The 11,104-nt window shown below is 40.0% G+C and overlaps 1 protein-coding gene across 2 annotated transcripts; it reads right to left on the minus strand.

The window, feature by feature from the left end:
- Positions 1-125: 125 nt before the first annotated feature.
- LOC124278901 (monocarboxylate transporter 12-like) lies at positions 126-5,060 on the minus strand. Of its 2 annotated transcripts, XM_046714712.1 has the most exons (7): positions 4,486-4,564; positions 3,986-4,051; positions 3,328-3,471; positions 2,866-3,108; positions 2,336-2,725; positions 1,756-1,881; positions 126-596 (listed from the first exon to the last, which is right to left on the minus strand). In XM_046714712.1, exons 3-7 carry the CDS (start codon positions 3,389-3,391, stop codon positions 406-408), a joined length of 1,014 nt encoding a protein of 337 aa, XP_046570668.1. In that variant the 5' UTR covers positions 3,392-3,471; positions 3,986-4,051; positions 4,486-4,564; the 3' UTR covers positions 126-405. The 2 variants fall into 2 exon arrangements, with proteins under 2 accessions (XP_046570668.1, XP_046570667.1); XM_046714711.1 differs by lacking the exon at positions 3,986-4,051 and having other exon boundaries at positions 4,486-5,060.
- Between the last annotated feature and the right edge of the window lie 6,044 nt (positions 5,061-11,104).

An 11,104-nucleotide genomic window follows, 5' to 3' on the forward strand; every position in this document is an offset into this window, starting at 1 on the left:
GCCCTGATTACTTCCTGGAAATTTGATTGAAAGATCAAAACATTTCATTTGAATCGAACTCTTGAAAACACACTATGTATTAGTTGTAGAAGACTATCCCAGCAATACAGATAGCAACTATCACAACTGCGTCATTCAGTTTATTTTACAACATACATCGTTCACATAAATAGATACATTAACTTTCATATAATACGTGTCACTATAGTGTTTGCTGATAGTATATTCATGTCACATTCATGGAATATGAAACATACAAACATATATATATATATATATATATATTACTATAGAAAGGATAATTTAAAATAGCTGTAAAGTATTCAAATGTGTATGTCAATATATGATAACATTTTCTTCAGTGCTCATGAGATCAATTTTCAAAGGACTGATTTTGACCAAATGTTAACCACCTTCCACATAAGCAAGGTTTGTCTGTCCCGTTGTCTCCCTTTCTTTGATATCTTTGGTCATACTGTTTCTGGCATAAGCCTTAACCGTGAACAAAGGCAACATGAGAAGGACGCCAAGGAAGAACCCACAGCCCGCGAAGTAGAATAACATCTCTGTGTTCATCGTCATCTGCACAAGCATGTCTGAAAGGTCAATGAAGAATGTCACAGACTGTTGGCATGAAGATCATATGAACAATAGTACAGTGCAATGTCGCAGAGACTGTTAATTTATAGGTCAACTAAAGAATAGTACAGTGCAATATCGCAGAGACTGTTAATGTATAGGTCAACTAAAGAATAGTACAGTGCAATATCGCAGAGACTGTTAATGTATAGGTCAACTAAAGAATAGTACAGTGCAATAGTCGGAGAGACTGTTAATTTATAGGTCGCCCAAAAGGATAGTACAGTGCAATGTCGCAGAGACGGTGACTTAATAGGTCAAATAATGAATAGTACAGTGCAATATCGCAGAGACTCTTAATTTATAGGTCAAATAAAGATTAGTACAGTGCAATATCGCAGAGACTCTTAATTTATAGGTCAAATAAAGATTAGTACAGTGCAATATCGCAGAGACTCTTAATTTATAGGTCAAATAAAGATTAGTACAGTGCAATATCGCAGAGACTCTTAATTTATAGGTCAAATAAAGAATAGTACAGTACAATGTCGGAGAGACTGTTAATTTATAGGTCAAATAAAGAATAGTACAGTGCAATAGTCGGAGAGACTGTTAATTTATAGGTCAAATAAAGATTAGTACAGTGCAATATCGCAGAGACTCTTAATTTATAGGTCAAATAAAGATTAGTACAGTGCAATATCGCAGAGACTCTTAATTTATAGGTCAAATAAAGAATAGTACAGTACAATGTCGGAGAGACTGTTAATTTATAGGTCAAATAAAGAATAGTACAGTGCAATAGTCGGAGAGACTGTTAATTTATAGGTCAAATAAAGATTAGTACAGTGCAATGTCGCAGAGACTGTTAATTTATAGGTCAAATAAAGAACAGTACAGTGCAATGCCGCAGAGACGGTTAATTTATAGGTTAACTAAAGAATAGTACAGTGCAATGTCGCACAGACGGTTAATTTATAGGTCAAATAAAGAATAGCACGGTGCAATAGTCGGAGAGACTGTTGATATAAAGGTGAAACGGTAAAAGATCCAGAGCAATGTGCATCAGGCTGGCGTTTTTTTAATTAATTTTCTGTGTCGTTTCATAATAGTTGATTCAGTGAAACTTCTCTTTGATGACGTGATATGTAAAACAATGGATGGACACTGACTCACTCGCAAGCGGGGGTCCTGCTACACACCCTAGTCCTTGAAAGAGGAAGATCAGACCCAGAAAGAAAGACAGTTTTTCTGCGCCATACAAGGTCACGGTCACAAGGGAGATGATAGTTGTCCATCCTCCTGTGAAAACAATCAAGCAACACCTTGGTAAATGATGCTGATTCGAATAATCAATCTAATATATTATTTGTAATAACCATTTTCTGCATTTGTGTAACAAGATACACATAGCATTGATACTTAGCTTAGTGATTTGTGAGTTGACTGTTACACTATATTTTGGCAAATGATTCCAGCAATACCAGATCAGGGTTCGTCAAGATTTGGATTTTTCATTATTGAAGATACGCACAATCCTTTGTCAACCATAGGGTAACCCTCAACTTCCATGAAGGGATATAGTACAAAATTTAACTGATTTGTCAGGCCTTCAGAGAAATGTTTGGAACAGCACTGGAATAAGCTAGTACATCGGTGAGTTTCCTCCGTTTTCTTCCACCTTAACAGAATTGAAACCGTTTGAAATAAAAGCCAGTATTGATCAAAAACACAGCCTAATTATCATAGGACATACCTAGGAAAAGACCGTGAAGTGTGCTGTTAAACATCAGGCTGACGTAGGATCTACAGATGGGCACAAAGATGTCAGAAACTCCACACAGGCCTAAAGCTGTTGTAAAGAGAATTAGTGGAGCTCTGGGCGATGTCATGGAAAGGCTGCCAAAAAGAATTCGTCCAAAGAAACTGCCACCACCGATGGCTGAGACCAGTAGAGCGATCTCAGTGGACGTGACATCTGGTAAAGCTGCCACGGCCTGTTCCGGAATGTACGATCCATATATGAAGAGACTGACGCCACTAAACATGGCTGACAGAAGAAACAAGATGAACAGTGGACGTTGCTTGAACATGGCACGGTCAGGGAAGCAGCAACTCTTTCGGCTTGCCAACACGTCTTTCTTTCCTATAACAATCACAGATACCACCTCTCTACAATATGTTTCATATTAACAAGTAAAGGCATATGTGGAAATTGTAATAGTTATATTGATACTTAACATTTATGTGTGAATGACATGAAACTGAGGGCAGTGATACACGTACCCTTGCTGTGATCTGGCTGCAGGAGGAGGGAGCACCAGACACTGTTGAGAGAGATGGCGCCTATCATTAGCAGCGCGCCACGCCACCCAAAGTTGTCCAGGACGAGACTCCAAACAAGTGGGAAAGTAAGCATTCCAATGGCACCACCAGTCGCCATGAAACACAACGCAAGTGGCAGTCCTTTACCAAAGTGGTGACTGATGCAGACAATAGCTGCTAGCTGACACAGAGCTGCACCAATACCTGAAGGAAATAGAGCAAATTGTATGAACAGTTAATTAGATTCTCTGTGAAATGTATATAAAGCCGTACGCTAGCTTGACATCACAGATTACTATGACTGGACACAGAGAACCGTGACGCTAGCTTGACATCACAGATTACTATGACAGGGCACAGAGAACCGTGGCGCTAGCTTGATATCACAGATTACTATGACTGGGCACATACTACGACACATACCTGGCATAACTCCGAGACACAGGTAAAGAAGATACAGGTTCGTAACCATTGCACTCAGGACCATTCCTAGCGTTAAAACAAGGCCTCCAACGATGCTGGTCAGGCGCCACCCCACGCCCTCTATGAGGTATGAACCTAGAATAGCTAAACATACAAAATTCTCTCTTAGGTGGCGAAAAAATAAAACAAAGTATGTTCACAGTTCATCCTTTCAACGAACAACATATACACATCAGCAAACAAGCGTTCAAATTTCGTAAGAACTGTATCAGTTTGTATATTTGTATTCACGTACACCTGTTAAATCTATCAGTACATTTGTTTTATAAACTTAACAAAACAATTTATGTTCGGGAAACCTATATTTTGTCGAAATCTGTATAGACAATGGCTGTATGAGACTGAAAGGTGATCCATGGCTATTGAAATCCGAAACCAGGTTTGTTATTGTGAACGCAATGCAAGTTTAAGGTCCTGATTCAATTAGATACAAGAAGTAGTAGTTTCATAGATTAGAAATAATTGATTGAAACAGCTGGAAGTAAAATTATTTAAGAACATTTAAGTACCATTAACGAGAAAAGAAGAAATTTTAATATGTCTATAGTTCGATGAATCTAATTCTATTATCACGTTATTAGTTCATGAATACTGTCACCATAGCTAATACGACGATGAAACGTTGTGTGTTGTTGTGGTCCACCATTTCAAGCAGAAGCATCCTCTAGCAAAACAAAATAATAATCAAACTTTGTTACAAAACACAACGCCTGTTTCAGACGCTGATGGAAGCCCAGAACACACTCTTAGAGCCCCCACGTGGAGTTTACATGATATGACCAGTATTTGTCACTGAACATTAAACACCTGAACATTAAGACATTGTCAAGAAGATGGTAACTATTTGTATGAATATTTAACATAAAATCAAGCATTAAACCAACGATTAAGAAAGGTTGGCGGCACCTTTGGGCAATGCATTACGTAGGTCTCATGATAGGACATTTAGTACATATGATATAAGGCTATCACTTGGAGAAATACACGGCAGAGACTGTTAAACAGTGTTGGTCTGAGAGTGTGTGTCTTGGTTCAAGCACATATATCTCAACAGGACAGAAGTGTGTTGAATGTCTGCATCATGTCTCATGATCCTACCTCCAACACCCAGCATCCCTGCCATTAGAGAGCCAATCCAGGACATTTGATAGTCAGAGAATCCTTCCATGTCCTTCAGGTGGGTGTACACCACGCCGTAGCTGTTTCCAAGCCCCTGGGGGAAAAGGTGGAGGACAAAGCCAGCAAATACCAGCCCCACATCCCGTATTGTTAGGGAGGGGGATCGAGAAGTTGGGTGGTCCTTGGGGGGACATGCTGTCGATTGCCTCCTCAACATCCCCAAGCGTGCTGTAAGTGAAGGATACATTGGTATCCTCGAGTCTATCACTACAGGTTTTGTCATGACCGTGGGAGAGTGAGTTGTTCAGATGTGCCCCAGATATGTCGATCTGGACCTTACTGTCAGTTTGGACATCTTTGTCAAGATGGGAACCGGCATCAATAGAAACATCGTCCACACAAGGCTGACAGCTATAGGAGGAGACTTCTGGTGTCAGTGAGCTTTGCTCAGCGTCGGAACAGTCGCCTGATGAGAGCGTGATGATGTAGACAGACGTCATCACGTCGTCTTACGGTCTTGAAGAAGACTGATGACAAGCTGGGTTCCTCCTAGGTGTTCTGTGAGTGCTTAAAGAACTGCAGTTCATGCTTTGCCTTTTTATACCTTCAGGACAGCTTGGAAAATGGTCTGTTGACTGAAAAGACACAGACAGATACTATACTTAGCATTCAACAGTAGAGTTACTTAGTGTCGAAGTGTATAATGTGTGCGAAGACATGCCGGTGTGTGAGCAGAGATTAATTAACATCATTAAACCCATAAACATGTTTACTAAGAGAGAAATGCGATTAATGTGTAGGATATGCGATGTCACTCTGACAGTTTATAAAGGTGATAAAGTGCCAGGCAAAAGAAGGTAAACATCTATGTTTAATGACGTCTTAAAATCAACAGGCAAGAAGTATATCGTTATTTCGTGGAGAGCTGTGTCTCAGACCTCACGTGTACAGGTTCTGTAACTGTTTTCAGCCTAATAACATTTTTAAAGCTTTTGTGTTTCCTTTGCCGAATACAATTTTAAATGTATACTGTCTTTTGAACGGAAATTTACTATGTGCATAATAGAAGCAAACGAGAGAGCATGGCAGTAGGTGAACGATCTAACACACCACTGGAAGGAATAAGTGACCAAGCGATGATAGATTAACCTGACACTAATTGGGGAATAGATATTTGCAGTTGTATTCTTCCTTTCATTACGTACCCCTGAAGGTCCGGGTTAGAATGCTGATCTTCAGTAACCCATGCTTGTCGTAATAGGCGACTGACGGGATCGGGTGGTCAGGCTCGCTGACTTGGTTGACACATGTCATCGGTTCCCAATTGCGCAGATCGATGCTCATGATGTTGATCCCTGGATTGTCTGGTCCAGACTCCATTATTTACAGACCGCCGCCATATAGCTGGAATATTGCTGAGTGCGGCTTAAAACTAAACTCACTCACTCACTCCTATCATTAAGGTAGAATATTGTGCTTTGAATGTTTAGTCTATAGATGCAAACAAACACGAAAGGAAGTCGTAGCAGTGCTTTAGCAGCACCTGTCCCGACGGTGAAGGACGGCTTAAAACAACCATTTATGGTTTACTATTGTAGTCGTTGACGAGACACGTCAAGGAAATATCTTGACCTATTTCTTTTAAATGGGATTACTACGTATATCCGTGGTAACAATTATCAGTGTTCCAAGTTAATCTGTTCATACAATACATAAACCATGTAATATACAATGTATAAACCATATAATATACAATGTATAAACCATGTAATATACAATGTATAAACCATGTAATATACAATGTATAAACCATATAATATACAATGTATAAACCATGTAACAAACCATGTAATATACAATGTATAAACCATGTAACATACAATGTATAAACCATGTAACATACAATGTATAAACCATATAACATACAATGTATAAACCATGTAACATACAATGTATAAACCATGTAATATACAATGTTTAAACCATGTAATATACAATGTATAAACCATGTAACATACAATGTATAAACCATGTAACATACAATTTATAAACCATGTAATATACAATGTATAAACCATGTAATATACAATGTATAAACCATGTAACATACACTGTATAAACCATGTAACATACAATGTATAAACCATGTAATATACAAACCATGTAACATACAATGTATAAACCATGTAACATACAATGTATAAACCATGTAACATACAATGTATAAACCATGTAACATACAATGTATAAACCATGTAACATACAATGGGCAGAAGAATACCAAAGTCTAATGCTGCCACTTTTGTGGCATCAAATATTTTTTTCAGCAAAAGTTGCTTCGAGTATTTTCTCGTTGCTTCGAATATTTTCTCGTTGCTTCGAATATTTTCTCGTTGCTTCAACTAGTTTTTGTTGTTTGGAATATGTCCTCGTTGCTTTTTCGAGTATTTTAGCGTTACTTCAATTATTTTCGACCTGAACGTCGAAATGAGATGTGTAGCGTGTACAAATCAGTTTTACAAAGTACAGATTCTATGGGCTGGAAATGTCAAGTATAGTTTTAAAGATGCTGTAAATTCCAACATTTCTACAAGACATACCTTTAATACACACAAGTATGAAGTACTCAGTATCTAGTGTACTTAATACAAAGAAAAACTATTCAAGGACACTGGAATATCCATGTCTGAAGGCTTTTCATGTATCATTAGAGAAAAACGCAAACATGAATGAAAGAGCGCAATTTGAGATGTTTACGTTTTGATAACAGACAACCAGTCGGATCCTGAACACAGCACTACAGTCTGGTACAAACCGACAGACCTGTGAGACAGCGATTCACTCGCTTCACATCCTTGGAGCCCCCAACAGGGTCTTGCCTGAAAATATCTTGCTAATGATATGGGATATATGAGGTTTGAGGTATAAACATAATTATTCTGACTTTGTTACATATGGTGAATAATAGGATTTGACTGCCTTTTGGAAATTTGGACTAAATTCTCTCTTCAAAGTATTTCAAACTCGTCAGCATGTGGTGTATGTATGTCTTGGTACGGAAACTGTTTCAACTATGAATAGTGTGATTACTTCGTATAATCTTTGCATTTTTCTCCCAGTGCTTTCACATCGGTGTAGATGTTTAATGATGTTCATCCCGATAATATCTATATATTGACAGATACTCGTATATGTAAAGACATTGATTGTGTAGAGCTTTGCTTGTTTCAGTTACTTCGGGAGTTTCATTCTTGGACTGTATAATAAACGATGAAGATAATGATAATATTCCACGTCTATGGGACATGAAATAAATAGTGACATATTTTTGAACAGAGGAAGTCAAGGGACAGGCGTGTGAATGAATTTGGAAAACAACATATTAACCTCTGTTGCACGAACGGCTTTAGGGTCTATGAGAAGGGCCATCTAGACAATTGCCACCCACGGCTATTGCCACCTAGGACAATTGCCGCTCAGAGCATAAAAAATAAATTCAGTTCTTTACCAACTTTTAATGAGTTTGACATGGTAATCCATAAAAAAATAATAACATATTCTTTAATATAACCAGCTTTCAGCAATACAAGTGGCAATTGTCCGGTGGCAATTGCCCGGGTGGCAACTGTCCTGCTCCCACGGTATTCATCTGCGTCTGGCAGTTACTTCACGTGTTGTGTACCAACGTACCAATACTGTAGATTATATTAGTGCATCTACTGGCTTGTTTAATTACGTGTCTGAGTTTGCTATTCAAACACCAGTGTCACCATTTTCCAATTACGTGTCTTGTGAAGTGTAAACATTTAGTCCTGGTACCCCTTAATGTGGAAGAAGACGTGATCCCATTGCAAACATTTAAAGGGGGCAGTATAAATCTTAGCCTACATTGACTCCTTAAAAATTGGAATTTAACAATTGTCACTGTCTCGGATCGTTCCCAATTTATTGATCATACTAAAGAGTATTATATATTGTTTATATCTGGACTGTTTGATATTCTAAAAAGATGTTAATATGGTGATTGCTTCTGCTATGAAAAAGAGCTGTCTGGTATTATAGCTAAAATGGACAAAATTATCATTAAAACGCCCGCACGTTATCAGAAATGAGCAACCCACTGTAGCTTGATAACGCCCACAAAACGCTTGACGACGGGCCATTATCAAGCCCGTTGTTAGGTCACGTCATAAGTAGCTCATCTGTTGATGTTCAATCACCTACGGCTCATTTGAACTTGGGTTCATTATTGACGAAATTTCTGACTCACATTCGTCACATGTACCTGTGCCTTTATGCACTTTCTTGCCAGTGTCAACCATAACAATTGTACCATAAATTACAACATACACGATGAAAACATCGACCCAAACGTTGTTGAGCACTGAAAAAAATGGCGGCTGGTAGTATAGGCAAAGGTCAAGGTCGTATGTCGTCACCCTCAATAGTGACGTCACCTGTTTTGTTCTATGACGTTTCCACGTTTGTAAAAGGTGTGTCAGTGACCTCCGCCGTTTGTTGTAAAAGCAACAAATGCTTCAAAACCGATGCCATTGTTTTTATTCTTATGTTATTAGAAATTCTATCCATTTTAGCTATAATAACGGTAACGCTATGTTTTAGGCCATTATCTTTTGCAGAAGCCCTCGGTCTTTTCCTTCGTCGGGCAGTTAATGAAAGACCTCGGGCTTCTGCAAATGATAATGCCCTGAAAAATAGCGTTACCCTTATAATACAGAAGATATTGTCCTGGATCCAGTAAAGGTGGCTGCCGCACAAGCAACTGCGCCACCATCCTTGGACCCATGTGTAAATAAAGCTTTGTATGTCTGATATTACGTCTTAACTGATAAAATAGTTGTTTATGCTGTAATTCTGATCTTTCTTCTGAATTCTTGAATGTGGTCAGTATTTGATTTGCCTGTGACTTTACCAATTACCAAGGAGGATATGGAAGTAGCCAGACAAGAGAAATATTTACTCAAATTATCTCAATGCTAGGAACAGAAATAAAAGGTTTAATTTTGAAGGTTTCTTATTCTACATACCCCCTAAAGGCTGACTGACTGAGCGAGTATGGTTTTATGCCTTTTTTAGCAATATTCCAGCAATATCACGGCGGGGGACAACAGAAATGGGCTTCTCATGTGGGGAATCGAACCCAGGCCTTAGACGTGAGGAGCAAACGCTTTAACCACTAGGCTAACCCCTTCCCTCCTTCCCCCCGAAATTGTAATCCCAAATATAATATGTGTTACCCAGATCCTGATTATAATTATCAGTGAAATTGATAGATGATCGGAATGACCACGTCCAGGTTTAGGTATTGGAACAATTATAGCATCACACACTGAAGAAGGAAATTTCACTGATGTCTAAATGTCATCAAAACTCTTTGAAAGGGTATCTAAACATGATTTTGGTAAGCGCTTTATCAGTTGAGAATGTATGTTTTCAGCTCCTGTAGCACTATTGTGAGATTGTTCAAGAGCAACATGGAGCTCATAAATAGAAAGGATTTCATTTCTTCCCCATTATCTGAATTGAAATTAATTTTGTTTTAAATATAACTTTCAGGTTCTGGATCATATTCCATACCTTAGTCATCGGCCTTCGTTAACAGATTTTGGATACATACTTCCGCCCAATATGGCGTTTACCTTCGTGCAGAGCTTCATATTAACAGTCAGATTTTTAAAAATTCCATGTTGATGATGGGGGAAACATCAGATGGGTTCGCAGGATAGCAATGGGGGCACTTCCATGTCCAGAGGTCCATAGGAGTAATGAACCTTGACAGGGTTTGAGAGCCTAATGATTCCACAGTGGTTTGTGACTGTTGATTGACTGTGGTTGTGGCTGTGGTTGTGTGGTTGTGGCTGGTTGTGGTTGTGGTAATGTGGTGGAAGTGGCTGTGGCTGGCTGTGGTTGTGGCTGGTTGTGGTTGTGGTAGTGGTTGTGGATGTGGCTGTGATGGCTGTGTGGTTGTGGTTGTGGCTGTGACTGTGGCTGTGGCTGTGACTGGCTGTGCTGTGGTGGCTGCTGCTGTGGTTGTGGTTGGCTGTGGCTGTGGCTGTGGCTGTGACTGTGGCTGTGGTTGGCTGTGGCTGTGGCTGTGGCTGTGGTTGTGGCTGTGGCTGTGTGGCTGTGGCTGTGGTTGTGTGGCTGGCTGTGGCTGTGGTGGTTGTGTTGCTGTGGTTGTGTTCTGGTTGCTGTGGCTGTGGCTGTGGTTGTGGCTGTGGCTGTGGCTGTGGTTGTGGCTGTGGCTGTGGCTGTGGTTGTGGCTGTGGTTGTGGTGGCTGTGGCTGTGGCTGTGGCTGTGGCTGTGGTTGTGGCTGTGGCTGGTGGCTGTGGCTGTGGCTGTGGTTGTGGCTGTGGCTGTGGCTGTGGTTGTGGCTTGTGCTGTGGTGGCTGTGGCTGTGGCTGTGGCTGTGGCTGTGGTTGTGGCTGTGGCTGTGTGGTGGTTGTGGTGGTGTGTGGCTGTGTGGCTGTGGCTGTGGCTGTGGCTGTGGTTGTGGCTGTGGCTGTGGCTGTGGCTGTGGCTGTGGTTGTGGTTTGTTGTGGCTGTGGTTGTGGCTGTGGCTGTGGCTGTGGCTGT

This window comes from Haliotis rubra, unplaced genomic scaffold (genome assembly GCF_003918875.1).
Source record: "Haliotis rubra isolate DU_JTF1 unplaced genomic scaffold, ASM391887v1 Scf243, whole genome shotgun sequence".
In the NCBI taxonomy this organism is placed as follows: Eukaryota; Metazoa; Mollusca; class Gastropoda; order Lepetellida; family Haliotidae; genus Haliotis; species Haliotis rubra.